At 53.6% G+C, this 16,807-nt stretch overlaps 10 protein-coding genes across 10 annotated transcripts; 4 read left to right on the plus strand and 6 right to left on the minus strand.

The window, feature by feature from the left end:
• Nucleotides 1-5: 5 nt before the first annotated feature.
• Nucleotides 6-2,811, plus strand: BU26DRAFT_37085 (uncharacterized protein). Its single transcript, XM_033822525.1, has one exon. It carries the CDS (start codon nucleotides 40-42, stop codon nucleotides 2,629-2,631), a length of 2,592 nt encoding a protein of 863 aa, XP_033692151.1. The 5' UTR covers nucleotides 6-39; the 3' UTR covers nucleotides 2,632-2,811.
• BU26DRAFT_558556 (uncharacterized protein) lies at nucleotides 2,758-3,501 on the plus strand (the record flags this gene model as incomplete). The annotated part of the gene is made up of 1 exon (XM_033832578.1): nucleotides 2,758-3,501. The coding sequence occupies one exon, from the start codon at nucleotides 2,758-2,760 to the stop codon at nucleotides 3,499-3,501; it is 744 nt and encodes a 247-aa protein (XP_033692152.1).
• A 220-nt stretch (nucleotides 3,502-3,721) lies between these two features.
• Nucleotides 3,722-5,479, minus strand: BU26DRAFT_446421 (pisatin demethylase; the record flags this gene model as incomplete). Its single annotated transcript, XM_033824622.1, has 4 exons — nucleotides 3,722-4,361; nucleotides 4,428-4,737; nucleotides 4,811-5,366; nucleotides 5,423-5,479. The coding sequence occupies 4 exons, from the start codon at nucleotides 5,477-5,479 to the stop codon at nucleotides 3,728-3,730; spliced, it is 1,557 nt and encodes a 518-aa protein (XP_033692153.1). The 3' UTR covers nucleotides 3,722-3,727.
• Nucleotides 5,480-6,216: 737 nt separating this feature from the next.
• On the minus strand, nucleotides 6,217-7,433 carry BU26DRAFT_37108 (carbohydrate esterase family 3 protein). The gene is made up of 3 exons (XM_033822526.1): nucleotides 7,224-7,433; nucleotides 6,543-7,167; nucleotides 6,217-6,489 (listed from the first exon to the last, which is right to left on the minus strand). Exons 1-3 carry the CDS (start codon nucleotides 7,276-7,278, stop codon nucleotides 6,399-6,401), a joined length of 771 nt encoding a protein of 256 aa, XP_033692154.1. The 5' UTR covers nucleotides 7,279-7,433; the 3' UTR covers nucleotides 6,217-6,398.
• Nucleotides 7,434-7,862: 429 nt separating this feature from the next.
• BU26DRAFT_415804 (uncharacterized protein) lies at nucleotides 7,863-9,158 on the minus strand (the record flags this gene model as incomplete). The annotated part of the gene is made up of 3 exons (XM_033823131.1): nucleotides 7,863-8,006; nucleotides 8,090-8,826; nucleotides 8,882-9,158. 3 exons carry the CDS (start codon nucleotides 9,156-9,158, stop codon nucleotides 7,863-7,865), a joined length of 1,158 nt encoding a protein of 385 aa, XP_033692155.1.
• A 453-nt stretch (nucleotides 9,159-9,611) lies between these two features.
• On the plus strand, nucleotides 9,612-10,100 carry BU26DRAFT_558560 (uncharacterized protein; the record flags this gene model as incomplete). Its single annotated transcript, XM_033832579.1, has 2 exons — nucleotides 9,612-9,798; nucleotides 9,862-10,100. 2 exons carry the CDS (start codon nucleotides 9,612-9,614, stop codon nucleotides 10,098-10,100), a joined length of 426 nt encoding a protein of 141 aa, XP_033692156.1.
• Nucleotides 10,101-10,529: 429 nt separating this feature from the next.
• BU26DRAFT_37138 (alpha/beta-hydrolase) lies at nucleotides 10,530-11,531 on the plus strand. Its single transcript, XM_033822528.1, has one exon. It carries the CDS (start codon nucleotides 10,658-10,660, stop codon nucleotides 11,471-11,473), a length of 816 nt encoding a protein of 271 aa, XP_033692157.1. The 5' UTR covers nucleotides 10,530-10,657; the 3' UTR covers nucleotides 11,474-11,531.
• BU26DRAFT_37137 (uncharacterized protein) lies at nucleotides 11,532-12,598 on the minus strand. The gene has a single exon (XM_033822527.1). It carries the CDS (start codon nucleotides 12,527-12,529, stop codon nucleotides 11,591-11,593), a length of 939 nt encoding a protein of 312 aa, XP_033692158.1. The 5' UTR covers nucleotides 12,530-12,598; the 3' UTR covers nucleotides 11,532-11,590.
• Nucleotides 12,599-12,886: 288 nt separating this feature from the next.
• On the minus strand, nucleotides 12,887-14,189 carry BU26DRAFT_558563 (uncharacterized protein; the record flags this gene model as incomplete). Its single annotated transcript, XM_033832580.1, has 5 exons — nucleotides 12,887-13,337; nucleotides 13,391-13,606; nucleotides 13,654-13,808; nucleotides 13,860-13,927; nucleotides 13,979-14,189. The coding sequence occupies 5 exons, from the start codon at nucleotides 14,187-14,189 to the stop codon at nucleotides 12,887-12,889; spliced, it is 1,101 nt and encodes a 366-aa protein (XP_033692159.1).
• Nucleotides 14,190-15,724: 1,535 nt separating this feature from the next.
• On the minus strand, nucleotides 15,725-16,404 carry BU26DRAFT_499703 (uncharacterized protein; the record flags this gene model as incomplete). The annotated part of the gene is made up of 2 exons (XM_033826426.1): nucleotides 15,725-16,249; nucleotides 16,306-16,404. 2 exons carry the CDS (start codon nucleotides 16,402-16,404, stop codon nucleotides 15,725-15,727), a joined length of 624 nt encoding a protein of 207 aa, XP_033692160.1.
• Nucleotides 16,405-16,807: the final 403 nt, after the last annotated feature.

Here is a 16,807-nt window from a genome sequence, read left to right on the forward strand (position 1 = left end):
CTTCTAGGTTGTCGAATCCACTCTGTTGTTTCCAACAACATGGACTCTGTCAGATCCGGAATCTTCTATGAAGAGGACTCCCTTGACGTGAGAGCACATGAATCCGGCGATGAAGAACGTCATTGGGGTGCTGCAAAGCTCTCATCGAGCAGAGGCCGTCAATCCCTTCCACATGTCGAAATATCCGCAGACATCAGCGTCGTCGACACCATTTCCCGCACTGTCTTGACCCAAATATTCACGAACAATACCGATGCTACAATTAATCGCTCGTCCTACTGCTTTCCACTGTACAGCGGATCCGTGGTTACATCTTTTTACTGCTGGTTTGCAGACGAGCGAATTGAAGGCGTAGTAAAGCCGAAGGACGAGGCTAGACAACAATTTCGCGAAGCTGTCGAGAAACAACGTGCCGCAACTCTTCTCGAAGAGCACACTCCCGAAGTTTTCGAGACCGCTCTCGGGAACATTCCCCCTCGAACCGAGGTGAAGGTGGAGATCGTATATGTGACGGAACTCAAAGCCGACCTGAGCGGAGACGGTATACTCGTTACGGTCCCTTCGTCGGTTGCTCCTCGATACGGCGCTCTTCCAGACGACTTCAGCAACACCACCATGACATCCGGTGAGGTATATACAGCAAGAGGAATGAAGATTCAGATCAATGTTGTTGCTCCTATACCTATCCGAGCACTCAATTGTCGGACACATCCAATCTCTGTTGAGCTTGGGTCCTCTGACTGTTCCATGCCAACGACTTTCTTTCGTGGCACGTCAAATTCGCACTCTCAACCAAGGTTCGACAACCGGAAGGCACGGGCGACTCTTTCAGATAGGACCGCTGTCTTGAACCTCGATTTCGTCCTCTTCGTTTCGGTGGCACCGTCGGCGGATATTGGCGTTCCAAACCTACTTGCCCCCCGTGCAATTATGGAGACTTGCTCGAAATTCCCTGGCTATAAAGCAGTAAAGGTGGCGTTTACGCCCAGGGACCTATTCGCATCGCAGACTACGATGAGCGGATCTGGACTGGAGACACTTCTCCTCATCGATCGCTCCGGCTCAATGGGACCAAAAATGGAAGCCTTGAAGAGAGCCGTTCGTTTGCTCTTGCAAAAGCTACCCGCCGAATCGCCCTTTAACATCTGTTCGTTCGGGTCGACGTTCGAGAAACTCTGGCCTCATTCACAGCCTCTAACACAGGCATATCTTGAGGAGGCTCAACAATTCCTATCAAGTGCATCAGCGAACCTTGGTGGCACAGAGATCTTATCAGCACTCCAGCACACCCTTCGGAGCAGGCACGCAGACCAGACTCAGATTGTAGTCCTTACTGACGGCGAGGTTTGGGCCGTTGAATCGGTCATCGAATGTGTCCGCTCCGCGAAGACCGAGCTACAAGATAAGGTTCGCTTCTTTGCATTGGGAATAGGAGACAGAGTTTCGCATCAGATGATAGAGGGCATTGGAAGACATGGTGGCGGATTTGCTGAAGTCGTTATAGTCGATTCGCCCACCAATTGGGACGACCAAGTTCTTCGGCTGGCCAATGGCTTGCTTACTCGCTCGGAGTGGATATGCAGCGTCAGACTTCAGGACCACCGGGACCAGTCATCGCCTCAATTAGGGTTATCACTTCGAGATGCTGATTCCAGGGTGGATTCATGCAAAGTTCTTCGGGCGCCCCATAAGATACCTACCCTACACGGACTTTCCCGACGACTGATCTATTTCCTTGTCCCACCCTCGGCGTCCGAGTATGATAGCGTTGTCATAGAGGATGCCCTATCGACAAGCCTCAGAAAAGAGATCCCCATCGAGCGCGTCGAAGTACAGGAGCCGATGATACACATCCTGGCGGCCAAGGCAGTAATGCATGACTTGGAGATAGGTCAGAGCTGGATGCATGACGAGACTCCGGTGCATAGCGACGTGGTCTTAGAAGCACAACACATTGGCACTCAATGGAGCGTTCCTGGAAAATGGACGAGCTTTGTTGGGGTTAGCTCATCCCAGACCTTAAAACACTTTAGCAGGATATATCGATACGAACTTGCCGAGTTGACCCGACCGCGGCCGCGTCATAACATTAGCCTTGGACTATCACCTAGAAGGGATTCCTCAATTTGGGATATCCCACTTGGAGCACCCCGAACTGATGGCCACTCGATTACACCTCGCGCGGGCCGCGATGGCGCTCCTGGTCCTCCTCGTCCTCCTGGCTCTCCTGGCCCTCCTGGCAACGATGGCCCTCCTGGTGCTCCTGGTGCTCCTGGCCGCGATGGCCTTTTTGGCCCTCCTGGCCGCGATGGCGCTCCTGGCGCGCCTGGCCCTCCTGGTCCTCGTGGTCCTCTTGGCTGCGATGGCTGTGATGGCCTTCCTGGCCCTCCTGGCCCTCCGGGCTATCCTGGCTCTCCTGGCTCTCCTGGCTCTCCTGGCTCTCCTGGCCCTCCTGGTCCTCCTGGCTGTCCTGGCCATCCTAGCCTCGATGGCCTTTTGGTCCTTCTAGCCGCGATGGCCATCTTAGCCCTTCTTGCCCTTCTGGCCGTGATAGCCCTTCTGGCCGCAATGGCCCTTCTGGCCCTTCTGGCCCTTCTGGCCCTTCTGGCCGCGATGGCCGTCCTGGAGTGATGCCAGACACCAGTATGAGTCGCTACACGGCCAGTGCTCCGAGCTCTCGTCCGAGTCGCCCACGCAATTACTCACTCCGAAATTCAATGCGAAATGTAATGTGAAATGAGACGCCCACGCGCGAAAATGGCTTCAATGACTCCACCCTATCAACCGCCGTCAGTTTCCATGTACCAACCCCTAGTTTTATCTCCAAGGTGCAGTACCGAATCCGATGACTCTACGCGCGTATGCGAACGCGGTCCATGCGTATCGGAGTCGCTATCGGCGACGGGGGAAGAGATCGATTATGGCGCGCAAACACCGGACATAGCATGTAAGGACTGCCCCGACGAGACTCTGGTCGTACAGCAGTTTCGGTCAAGCCGGCGGGCCTCCGCTCCTTCCTTCTTGAAACCGTTTCAGAGGCTCATGAGAAAACGACCTGAATTGAGCATCCCGCGAGATCTCGCTTCTATCACAACGACGCATGCGCAGCGCGGCTCCTACACATCGGACGCTCCCCAAAAAGATAGATCTGCAGCGAACCAGTACTACAGCAAACTCCTCCATGGAATCTCTAACCCCTTCAAAGAGACGATGATGAAGGATCTTGTAGAATATCTCTCTGATTCTACACCGATCTGTGGGGATATGGAGGACTTCTGCAAAATGGCCATGTGCATCATATATATCCTGAGGAATTCGCGGCATGAAAAGGATAGAGAGAGAGCGGTCGATGCATTAGAGACATACCTTAAGGATCTTATAGATACCAAATTCCCTGATCCCATCTTGATCCTGTGGTGGTTGATGGCAGATGTTGAGGTTCATTGGGTTATGGTGACCAAGCAGATGCATCTGAGCTCGAATAAGCATCAGGTCGATTGAACGGACTCAGTCTAGGCAGGGTCCGGGGTTCTCGTATATAGGAGTAGGACAGATCTCTTTACAGAAAATGTGGACATGAATTTTTTTCGCTAGCTTGCGTCTCACTATATTCACTACGTCGAAAATTTTCTATCTAGCAACACTACGTAGGCGCGAATCCAAGAATGTTCACTACCCTGGCACAATGCCCACCCACTCCCCAAAAACCCCTGCAACAATCCCTAAATCAAGTAGGCGTCTTCCTAATATCCGTCAACCTGACCATCAACGGACTCTTCTCCCACGTATTAAACGCCCTCAGCCCCTTAAACTCATCCTTCGGGTCCCAAAGCGCCGCGCCATCCGCAAACTCGAGATCAAAGTTCCACAACAGCGCGCCCAGAATCAGCCTCAGCTCCACATACGTCAGATTCCTTCCAATGCACCCCCGCGGACCGAGCGAGAAAGGCTGCGCCGCCTTCTTCACATCGCGCCCATACTTCTCCTTCGACTCTGGCGTATCGAGGAACCGCTCAGGGATAAAGGAGTCGGGGTCTGCGAAGTTAGCGCGCGAGTGCGCAGCCGCCCAGCTGCCGACGCACACGGATGTGTTCTCGGGGACCATGTGGCCGTCGATGAGTGAGCCGCCTTTAGGCACGGTGCGCAGCAGGCCGATGGGCACGGGCGGGAAGATGCGGAGCCCTTCTTCGATGCAGGCGTTCATGTACGGCAGGCTGCCGAGGATGTCCATGTTGATGTCTGCTTCGGATTTGCAGGCGGCGCGCAGTTCGTCCTTGAGGCGCTGGAATCTCTCGGGGTCGCGGAGCAGGTAGTTTGTTAGGCCGCAGAGCTCGGTGGCGGTGGTTTCGCTGCCGGCGACGCTGGGGTGTGGTGTTAGAATTATTATTTTTTGGTTTGAGGGGGATATAGGAAGCGGATAGACGTACATGAATAGTGCGGCGTTCATGATGACTTCATCGTCGGAGACTTCGTTCTTCTTCTCGCGCTGCTTGAGGATGTACCAGATGAAGTCTCTGTGCTCGGTCTTTGTGTTCATCCGGCGAATCGTTTTCTCCGTCGAATTGCGCAGGTGCCTGAATCGTCGCTCGCGGATGATGGACGGAATGCACCAGAGCAAAAAGCGCTGGGCCCAGGAACCGGGAGAAGCAAAGCGACGCGTAGCCTGCTCAAGTGCACCAGCCTTGATCGACTCATAGATCAGTATGACCCAGTTCGCAGACTCAGAGCCCTCCCCTACTCAAACTCATCAGCATATCTTCACATTTCGCAGCACCTCAAAAGGGGGAAACGAAAAGAAAAGAAGACTCACCCTCATTCAAGCACCCAAACGGCTCCCCAAAGCTCAAATCCCCAATAATATCAAACGTGCAAAAATTAAACCAAGATACCATATTCGCCGCCTCGCCCCTATGGCTCATCTCCCTGAGCCTCCTCACAAACAAATTCACGTAGCCCTTCAAGATGGGCTCCTGCTCCAGCAGCGCCTGCTTGCTGAACGCATGGGCGAGTGCGCGTCTCTGCCTCGCATGATGCAGTTCCGGCGCCATGGTCAAATTAGTCGCGCCGGGAATCGCCTCAACAGCACCGACGTGAATGGGGTCTTTGTCCATGTTCTGCAGGCCGATGCGGTGCCCGTAGATGTCTTCCCAGGCTTTTGCGGTGTTGAAGGAGAGCTCGTTAGGCATAACGCGCACGACGGGGCCGTATTTTTCGTGCAGCACTTTGTAATCGAAGGAGATGCGGCCGCGGAGGAGGGAGATTACACTGGGGATAGGGGAGATGCGCCATAGGATTGGGCCGGGGTATTTTGCGAGTGGATGCAGGGTGAGCCGGTAGATGGCCAGGAGGATGAAGTAGGTTACACACTGGTATTCTTTTGTTAATGATGTTTGCAGGGAGACGAAGGGAGGGGAGTACGAACTGCGGCAGGCGTCCAGATGGCGAATAGCCGGATACTGTCCGCGTCGACGAGACCCATTGTGAGGAGTGGGATCGCTTCTCAAAGCACCGAGTAAGTTCCAACACCAGAATCACGCTTCAAGGCAGAGGCGGCAGTGGAGACGTGACAATTGAGGAGAAGCACAAAGTCTGTGGAAGATTGCATGCTGCATGGCCACTGAATTATACCCATTCTCAGTGGTCACAGGGACTATTGGCGCTAAGCGACGTTCTATAGTGCTCTTCTCGAAGTGAGCGTGCGGCACGGTCTCGCCAAAACATTTCCGTCTCCTAGGTGTGCAGACCAAAACCAAAGGTTTCCAAATTCGAGGAGAAACTGGCACTCAAGTCTCAGTGTCAAAGTGCATTATATTCCGAAAGCGATGGCAGGACTTTGAAGCAATCCCCACGTGTAGGAATCTCTGTACGGACAGTTTGATCCTCAGGTCACGTTGTTCAAGACGATGTTGAGGTACTTTAGCGTGATGTAGCGGCTTTCGACCCCGCGATGTCTGCAAGACCCGCGGTTGGTGACGGCCAATAGGAAAGGAATCAATGACTCGTGTACGAGAGAGCGATATGAAATGTCGAGTCATGTGCCTATGGATATACGGAATGAATAATGGTGCTGCGCATATCGGGAGCGATTAGAAACCAGATGCTAGATGTAGAAGTCGGTAGATCCGACTACTTGTGGCTTCTTTGGGGACCAGATAGTGTGCTCGCAAACACGAGAGAAGGGAGAAATAAGTGATCAACGACAATAAGTAGTTCTAGATAAGACGCGGAAAATGAGACAGATATAGCAGGAACCAACATTACCGCTTTGTTCGCTGGCAATTCGCTAGCACTTGCCCAATTCTTCTAGGACCAACTGATATCGTACATATAATCGTTAACAGATACACGCCCGCGCTATGCATGGACGATTCCGAGATTGATCTTTTCATGAAGCACAATCAGGTGGGCGCAGAGATGAGGTCTTGCTGAGCGGCGGCCTTGACGGCGTCAAACCAGATATTTCCCATGTGAATGTATCCAGCATCGCTCCTGAACCCAGGTTAGACCATTCCCTTTTGTGTAATCTCAATTGGCACACTTACGGATGCAAATCATCAGCCAACTCATCCGGCTGAACAGTACTTAGATCCGCTACTATCACTTTGTGCCCCTGGTCGGCCCGCTCTTTCACCACGTCCGGAACCGCCTCATCATACGTCTGAATCCTCAGTTCCGTACCCTCCTTCTTCGACTGAATAATCTTGGCCACCATGAGCAACGCGTCCGGGCACGCCTCAATTATTACATCCAACAGCGTTCCCAACCTGTCCGGCGCCTCGCTGTACGGCCCAGCACCCGCATGCGACTCATCATAGTTCATGTCATTCGTGCCGATATGCAGAAGAATGACGTTGGGTTTCAAATCCAGCCCAGGCCCCATCACGCCTTGTAGCTGGCTGATTGTGTACCCCGGATGTCCCTCATTCTCGTCGTCCGTCATGTTGCCTGAGTGCTGTGTTCCGACGAGATTGACTTGTGCGCCGGAGGAGGTCAAGCGATCGCGCAGTTGTTTGCGGTAGCCGTTTGTGCCTTCGGGTGGTGCTTTGGGTTGCACGCCCCAGGTTATCGAGTCGCCGAGCGGGAGGATGCGGAGGGGGACGGAGAAAGGCTCGTCGCGGTTGAGGAGATCGCGTGGTGTGTACGGAAGACTGTTGATGAATGGGAGGACTATTGAACTGGTCAGTATTCCGTGATGGAGTAGACGGATGCGTCTGGAAACGGACAGAGCGAAAGCAGCGCTACTGGCAGCGCCAGGCTATGTCGAATACCCATAAACATATCCAACAGATTGAAGATATCGCAGAGGTAAGCCAATTTTGGAAAATATACACCTCGAAAGGACAAAACGGTGAGAACCAAGCATACTTAAGCAAAGCGCGACAACAAGGCAACCCACCTTAACGGCGACCCTCCATTGCTTCCCCCTCCCGCAGCGCGCCATTCCAACTTCTCTGGAGCAAGTATGTTGTTGCGAAAGGCCGCCGTCGTTGTAACGCTGCTAGCTACACTGCCTGGGCACTGCCAGTGGATAGCTAGGAGTGCGAGAGGTAAGCGCACGTCATGACCGCGGATCGTCGGGGCGCCTGAGGCTATGAATAGGGCTCCGAATAGAAGCGTGAGATCGCGACATCATGCTGCGAACAGAAGGTCCTGGAATGCTGCGAGATGGGATGGAAGCTGAAGCGTAGCAAGAGAAACGATGGATGCTGAAGCCCTGGAGGTAGGTGCATCAATGAAGGACGCTAACCCAGTTCGGTAAGAACCACCAACTTTTCTCCCTTCAACTTCCCACTTCGTCCTTGACATTTATAACTATTTCACGATATATTGCGAAGCAATAACAGAATACAGGCTGCATCAGACTACGGGATGACCTTCGCCTGCCTCATGCGATCAAAAGCAACTTTCCACGTCTCCGGCGTCCGGATCTCCTCCGTATAGCCCACCTTGTGCGAAGCCTCCATACTCATCTGTCGATCGAAATCGAAAAGCGTCATAATGTAATACTACCTCATACGTCAGCCTCAGTCCCCGGAAGACGCGAACCCGAATGGAAAGCATGGCGCGGACGGAGAAAAACAGGGCTTACCTGGAACCCAGGGTGCGTGATATCGCTGTCCACAGAGCCTTTCTTCAAATTGTGTTTCTTCTCTAGTTCATCCCACTCCTTCCTATGCTGCGCAATGTATGCGCCAGGTTGCGGCGAGTTCTCCTCCGGTCCGGTGCCCTTCAGGCCGAAGTAGTCGCAGATAATCGGCCACTTGCCCTTCCAGCAGTCCTCCTGGCCGCCTACGTTGAAGCTTTGCGACGCGGTCTTCTCAGGGTGCAGCGATGCGTAGATGGAGAAATGTGCCACCATGTCTTGCGGCGACTCATTGTACTTGTTCACCCACGACTTCTCGGTCCCAGGAAAGGGACATTTTGCGCCTTCGCCTTCCACAGCCCTGTACAGTGAGAGGTACAGAGCGAGCGTTTGCGCAAGGCAGTATGCGTTATTGTTCGGCACGAAGCCGATGATGTTATCCGGTCGGACCTCGCACCACTTCCAGCTCTTTCCCTTGGAAATCCGCTTCAGGCAGTCGATCTGATTGTAGTAGAAGAGCTGGGAAAGGTATGGCTCGGGAATCGGGGGAAGAGTCTCCTTGAGAGGCAGATCGCCGGAGAAGGGGAACTTGTCGAGCATTTGGCAGCCGTAGATCTTGGTGCCGGAGGGAAGCACGACATAGGACAATTTGGAGGAGAGGTGCTCGATGGCGGTTACGGCGCGCTCGAGCATTGCTTCGTTGGTTTTGCATTCGCGGTCATTATCGTCGTCTTGCTTGTATGCTGTTCAGGGGATCAGCGCGGCTTTCCTTCCATCTGCTTACTCGCGTGCGCTCACAATAGAAGTACACCTGCGTCACTGTGTCTACCTCCGGCACCTTCTCCTTGATGGTCTTCTCGAGATCCTCCTGGCTCCCCTTCAACAGATCGATTCCAGAAACAATCTGCAGCCTTGGATCATCCGGCCACAACGCCATTTCCCTCGTCAGCGGCCTATTCACCAGCGCCGAAACCTTGGAGAAGGCGTCTTTTGAGGGATAGCCGTTCAGGATAGCGTTGACGATGGCCCAGCCCGAGATTCCAGACGCGCCGTAGATGAGCGCGTGGTTCCCCATGTTCGCGAATAACGTTCAAAAGAGGAAGCGAGGCAGAGCGTCCCAGGGTGGTTCTGCTGATGAGTGCGTCGTAGGTGATCGAGGAGCTACCGCGACGCGTAGAGGGGACCCTGGAATATGAATTCCCCATAGCCCCTCCACGCAGGAACACCTCAGCCTCCTCACGTCCCCCAGGCCCTTCATGGCGTAGCGTGCCAAACTTGGATGATTTTGCGGAAGATATTATCCTAGAAGCGTGCTGACACGGTCTCCCCCGCATTAGGACCCCGCCATGACTCGTGCCGTGCTGCTCTTCCGGGTTAGATATCCGACTACTTCCGTCTTTTGATATCCGGTGCGCGAGTGCCTGGGGTTGCGCTCTGCTTATTCAGGATGCTGAAGGTTAGTATTTGACGATGATGCAAGCCTGGAGGGAAGCGGTGTTGTTGTGCGCCCCGAGAAAGAGCAGCCGAAATGACGTCGAACGCCAGCGACGACCCATACATTTCTGAATACCCTCCAGACTGCAACGTCGATCCCGATATAAAAGCCCTAATTGCGCACTATTACAAGCAAGTCGACACGAAAGGGAAGCATGTTGAGTACTCGGAGTGCTGGAGCGAAGATGGGGTCCTGATCGTGCCGAATGGAAAAGAGTTTCGTGGGCGAGATGGCAAGCTCTCATCCTCCCTCTATCTTAGATCAGGCACCTAACACCTCAAAGCAATCAAGAACGTCCATTATGGCATGTGGGACGGTGTACCAAGGCGCCTCCACCGCCCCCAGAAGATCTTTCCTTTCGGCACCAACGCGAACGAGCTGGTCATCATCGGCACGGTTGAGTACTGGCCCGACGGTGGCTCCTACAAGAAACAGGACATGGCTGCCCAAGCAAAGTACCGACGGAACGCAGATACTGGAAGAGTAGAGATGGAGAGCCTGCAGGTGTGGCTGTCAGCGTGAAGGGAGACGCCGGCGATAATTCGGGAGCCGCTGACGACAGCATTTCTGGTCAGTAGCTGAAGCCAAGGAGACCCGAGCCGCCACTGGATTCGTCAGACACATTGAGGGTGGCATCCAAGAAGCTTGAGTCTCTTTGTGGATGTTGATACGAAGCAGTGGCTTCTAAAGACCAATGTAAGCAAAGCTTGTATGGAGGCTCTGCCTTGGGGAATACAAGGCTTGGCGTGCGTGTTCGTAGAAAATCCTAATGAGTAGTAGGTCTTGTTCCCCCAGCATTCCGCGCCACCGCGTATCCCGTCCATTCGAGGCCCGAAGGTCCCCTCTTAGGGGGCGAGGTGGATGACAGCCCTGCCGCTTCTGACAAGCACTGAGACATCACTCCCCACACGAGGTAGGGGAACAGGAATTCAGCTCTCTATGATTTGGAAGCAAGAGCCTACCAGTCCATCAGCAATATAAACCTCTCATCCCCACCATTCATCTCCCAAACGTCTATCGCGCTTCACCTACCTCAGTCCACCCCACACCACCCGCTCCATCTCCTCTCCAGTCTAGCCATGCCATTCTTCAATCCCTCCCCATCCCTCTCCCTCTTCTACACTCTCCACGGCCCTTCCACCAACCCGCCCATCCTCCTCATCCACGGCTGGTGCTGCGACTCGCACGACTGGTCCTGGCAAATCCCTTTCCTCACTCAAACGCACTACGTCATCGCCACCGACATGCGCGGCCACGGCCGCTCCAGCGCCCCCGCGCACCTTTCCTACACGCTCCAAGACCAGGCCGCCGATGCCGCAGCACTGCTCCGCCATCTGGAACTAGAGAAAGACGTACTAGTTATGGGGCACTCAATGGGCGCGATGGCAGCATCGGTGTTGAGCGTGCTAGAGCCTGAGTTGGTTAAAGGCATTGTGTTGATCGACCCACCGTACCACTATCCCTCTAAAACTTGCGACGAAACAATGGCATGGTACGCCGCCTCTCCGAGCGCGACTACCAATGCCCTCCAGTCCTATCCCAGCATGATAGGCGCCATAACTCCTGAGTGGATGAAGTTGTGGTATCTGCGGCGTCTTGAGGGCACGCCCGAGCATGTGATTCGGAAGTCCATCGAGGGTTGTTTTGGCGAAGAGATGCTTGGGAGAGCGGAGCTGCACGAGGAGTTTGTGAAGGGGAAGAGGAAGGCGCCGAGGCTGGCGGTGTATAAAGAGGAGGAGCGGGCGGAGAGAGAGAGGGCTTTTGGTGTGGATGTGGGGAGAGGGGATGAGGTAGTTGTGATAGGGGATGGGGCGGGGCATTGGCCGCATCAGACTAGGAGTGAGGAGTTCAATGGGTTGTTGGGACGGTGGTTAACGAAGATTGGAACGGAATAAAGGGTACGGGCATAGCCTTGAGGAGCAGAATGTTGAATGCCGATGGAGTAACGTTGTGGACTGCATATCGTTCGTCTTTCCCTCGCCTGTCAAAGTTCATCCGACGTCGTCCAGCCCTCATTCCCCCTCTGCCTTCTCCATAGCCTCAACCGCCTCCCTCGCCACATCTCTCGTCTCCTTCTTCAACTCCTCCATGCCGCTGATCTCTTGAAACCTTCTCTTCCACAACCCCCACCTCTCCTTACTAAACTCCGCCCTTCCCGTCCATAACTCGCCACCCCTCGCCGGATTCCCCTGGTTCCTATTCGTAGGCGTCAAATCCTGCTCCTTCTCATACAACTTCGTCCCTAGCGCAAACACCCACACCGCCGCGGCGGGCACATACGCATCATACTTCTGACACGCTGTCGCAGGCTTCATCCTCTCATCAACATCTTCGTCTTTTTGCACGTTTTCCAGTGCCTCACGCATCGCCCAGATAGCATATAAGTAGATGTCGTCGATACCGTCCTTCGTTAAGCACGCAAGGAAGTAGTTGTAATTAGCCCACGCCTGGATCTCTGGGTCGAAGAAGCCAGCGCCGGCCCCGGGGCTGTTGTTGTACGCTTCGCGACTTGCCATGTTGAATGCGGGGAGCACGGCGTAGAAAGGTTCTTTGGACTGGGAAGGCGGGTCTGAGTGGTTCTTGAATGCTTCCATGAAGGCGACGATTTTCGACTGGCTTTCTGTGTCGCGGTACGATATGCGTTTCGAAGAGTGGATAACTGAGTACCAAAGGTCCATGAGATCGATGTCTCCTGAGCGGTTGGCCGAAATGGCCTCGTCCATGGGTGGGAATAGCTTGGCGGAGAGTGCCGCTAAGTCGAGCTTTCCGCCGAGGTAGTCTTGGATGAGCGGGTAGAATTTACTGTCCTCTTCTGGGCGGAACCAGCCGCGTACCTTGGAGATTTCGTCTATTTGTTGCGCGACATCTTGCGTACTGGAGAGGATGTCCTCTATTTCGCGGTTTTGCTTCTGGGACAGGCTTTCATGTTCTGGCGAGTGTCCGGCGGCCATCCTGGCGGAGCAGCTGCGGCTGCGAAGAATAGTTTGGAATCGAAAGGGCTGAAGTTGTCGTGTTTGTGGTGTTATTGAAGTGTATGATACCTGGTGAGGGGTGACGTACTCTGTGGCTTGACTGAGGCGCAGCCCACGAGCATCGTGCTGCACTGTTCATTGGGCAAACTGGGAGAAATTTCACGACACCTTCCTATAATAAGAAGGTGCTTGTGGATAGTCACCTTTTCTGGGAGGAGGAGTCGCGACATGAATAAAGCATAGGCCCCTGCTCCATCGCGGGAAATGAATAGCGACAGTGTAGAACGAAAGGATTTCGAAGAGATGCGCTATGAGAGGTATACTAAAACATAACGTTCATGCACAGCAAGCAAGGGAATCCTTCCGTAGCTGCCCTTTCGATGACTGTGCCGTTACGATCGTCTTCTGGCTCCTAGCATCCTCACCCGACGGTCGATATCCCGCGGCATTCGACCTCAACTCAGTCGTACTGTGGAGCTCTACTTCCTTCTGGATGTAGATCCCATCTTCCAGGCCGCTTACACTTCTCTTGTGGCCTAGATGGCTGGGCATGCGGCTGATACCAGTCGCCGTCCTTCCGCTATCATGACTAGCACCATGAGACGACAGCAGATGAGGAACGACCTTCTGCACCAGCGGCCGCAGTGTTGGAAGGCAGGCGCACAGGATGCCGCAGTTGAGTTCGATGACAGACCAGTATGATGCGCCTGCATTGTCCCAGAAGGGATCGTTGGTGTTGATGCCTTTGTGTAATGTGGAGAGACGAACGAGCGAGATTATGCAGGTGCTGTGGCACATCAAATTAGTGGACGAGCGGCGATAGTTGAAAGCGGCGCTTACAAGAATCCGAGGCAAAAAAGGCATAGAAGAAGGATCTTTTGCCGCGTCCGCATTTGTAGTTTGAGCACTGGGACGATAGGAACGATGAAAATCATGAAGTCTGTCACAATGTTCATGCAGGACGTAAGATACCAAACCGGCAATGACGGAATGCATTTCCCTTCCATCTTGGGCAAGAAGTTCGAGAGCGGAATGCAAGCAAATCCGACGATGAACCTGTAAGCGGTCAGAATCAGGGTTGAATGAAGAGGGGCGACACTTACTCTTGTATGATGCCCCACGCGACGATGTATAGTAGCAGCCAAAAGCAGATCTTCTGAGTCTTGCGACCCGGGAATAGGCGCCGATAGAGGATGAGAAAGGAGATCTTGGTGATTGTTTGGGCAGCATTGTAGATCAAGGTGTTGGCGTAGAGACACTAAGACCGGTCAACATTCGCATCAGCGACAGTGAAGGACCAGCGGCGTACCTTTAGCTCCTTAACTGCATCCACAGGATCTACAAACGGTGTATGTCGACCAAGTCCCCAGTGAGCCTCTACAGCGGCCAGTTAGGCTTGCGCACCGAGAAGAAGAGTATAAGGCTTACGGAGGATCGTGAGGACTGATACAGCAATCGCCAATACCTGCGCTATGGTGATAGACGCATCATCCGCACCGATAACCTCAACGATGCGTTTCCGGGTGTACAGTCTAAGGACGACGCTGACAGTAGAAAGAACAACAAAGATAATAGACAGTGAGTTAATCAAAGGTGCCAAGGACTCGGCTCGTAGGGCAGCTTCATTATTGCTCGACATGATGTCTCAGAATATCTTGAGGCGTTGAAAGATCGCTGAGCATGAATAGCTCCTCTTCATTATCGACCGAAGAAGGAACCGGAATATAAGTGTTACGCATGCTCGACGGCATCGTCGATACCAACCATGAACCGAGAATGAGGACTTCTCTCCATCCCAGATCTGGCTATGTTCCGTCGCATCCCTGCGTGATAAAATGTAGCGTCAAACTTAATTTCGACTGACAGCGGTGATCTGCGGTGGGAGAGGGAGGGCATTTCGTGGTGCGGGGTGTTCCGCGGGGTGTTCAGCCTGATTCATGGTCCGCTGAGAATAGCCGGTCAACAGCAAGTTGTGACGAACCAGTTCAGGCCTCAAAGGTGGCATGCGTGGAGCCTTGCATAGGCAAATGACGCAACTCGCTCTTGCGATGCTGGTTGCGAAAGACTAATTGTGCTGGTGGCTGCGTTAGAAAAGTCGTCACCTGCGTAAGGGTTCGCGACTCATAAGACTTTTTGCGCGGTTGACGTATTGCATGGTAAATCAGGGTCTCTTTTCGGGGCCTCCCGTACCGTAGCGCGCCTTGGCTCTCTCGGAGTGGGTGCTTGTGAGGGAAAGGAGGTTTCGATTGTGTGTCGCGAACGGTTCACCCCCTACACCTCCGGATGAGGGGGCTGAACAACGTTTCGATAGCCTTCATCTGTTGAGCGGGAGTAGAACTGCGGAATACGGCCAACATCTGCGCAGAGCGCTGATGCGCGTTCCTGGAAGGATTTGCAGTCTGTGCCCAAGTGAATGCTAGCCGGCGGTGGCCAATGCGCTATCTAAGCGAGGCTTATCTTATCGCGCGAACCCCTCAACACCAGGGACAGTGTCGCACGATACTCCTGAATGCATCTCGTGGCCGGAAGACGAGGTGATCCAGTCACACCTCTCTGTTCCAAGGTTGCTTTCAATGCCACTGGACAAACATTTGAGCCCTCTATTTCTAACTAGGTATGCTCTTGTTCCCGAGTGTTGCAAGATTTGGTACTTGCATCACGAAAGGCCGGGATGGCAGCAGCAGTAGTGATTAGCTCTTTTGAAGAGCCCGCAAGCTATCCACGCAGGTGACTAGCATTGAAAGCACAAGTGGTGAGGTGGCCGACGAACAGCAGGGTATGAGTCGTGTACCAGCTTTCAAGGGCGGTAAAACTATAACACCATGTTCCGATCTGCGCTCAAGTTACCAGAACTTCGACTCAGTCAGCTACAGGTACGTTAATGCGAAAGCGAGTATGGGCCGCACGCCATCTGGGATGAGGTCTGGCTTGTGCGCTGAAAAAGCGCTGGCGATACCTTACGCCTTGCCTTCTCATACATTCCTCACCGCCTGCCTAGCGCATCACGATACGAGACAGGGTTGGTTGTGCCTTGAATACCCAGAGAAGCCTAGCTCCAGCTGTAATACAGCCAAGCATAGAGAAAAGCTATCATTTCGACCATCCATCTCCCTCACCGACCAATATGCTCGAAATCTACCAGCTTTTTTGCTATCGACGTCCTTTCAACATTTCTCATAACCTTCGGGGCAGTGACATCCCGTTTCTCCCCCTCTCTTGTTCTTCCTCCTCATGACCATCGTCTTCAAACACAATCGACACTCGGCTCTCGAGCACAATCCTCTCCTCACTTCCCTTATCCATGCCCCTTTCTACTTCTTCGACAGCCCTCTCGAGAGCTCTTGTCCTTCGCCTCCTCCTCAAGTAGCACGCTTCGAAAGCTACAAGAAAGAGGGCAAGCCCGAGAACTCCCACGACCGCACCGATGCCAATCTTTGCGCTGGTTGGTAATTCGTGGTTTGGTTTCGCCGTTGCGGACGGCGCGGTCGAGCTCGCAACTGCTACCGCCAGTGTGGTGCTTATGGAATTTGGGAGCGTGCTTCCGCCGGTGGAAGATGCGAACGAGGCCGTAGTAAGCAAAGGGGGCGGCGAAGCTAGGGAGAGTGGCCGTGATAGAGCCGATGGAGTCTCAAAGGGCGCCATCGTCGCGTTTCGCATCATTCTGCTCACAATCGAGCCGGAGAACTCAGAGATGCATGTCTTCATTTCGCGAGTCAACTTCATGCTTCACCATACAGTACTGGACGTTAACGTACCATACACAAGCTCTCGCTCCCCACTGCTACTCCATATACTTCCCATACATCATTGCAGAGCAACATTGCGACAACAAGGCTCGATAGGACGGGCGACATCTTTGCTTCGAGAAAGGTTCAGAGGAGACGGGAAGGTGTAAGGACTGTGGTCACAAGAAGAGGGGGCGTCTTGTGTTATATGCGCATCGCGTCGTCTGGCAAACAAAGCTGGATCTGCACGCCCATGCATAGGTTCCTGCCGTAGCACTCTCACGCGTTGTCCTCGAGACCGCGACAGCTTATCGTCGCACAACCGGTTCCTCGACGCGTAGTTCCTTTAGAAGTCCTACCGCCGGCAAGGCCTCTTTCGCTGAGGAAGTTCGTTGACTTCTTTGATTAGGGCCTGAAAAGCAGTGAAAATAGGCCACGTCCCCATGAATCCATGGTTGTCTCCTGTTGCTGTGTGGAGATTTGGTTTGAAACGTAGCGGAGTCTTCAAGCGCGTGTACGACGTCTGTAGTGT

Source organism: Trematosphaeria pertusa (genome assembly GCF_010094035.1).
Source record: "Trematosphaeria pertusa strain CBS 122368 unplaced genomic scaffold BU26scaffold_1, whole genome shotgun sequence".
NCBI classification, from domain to species: domain Eukaryota; kingdom Fungi; phylum Ascomycota; class Dothideomycetes; order Pleosporales; family Trematosphaeriaceae; genus Trematosphaeria; species Trematosphaeria pertusa.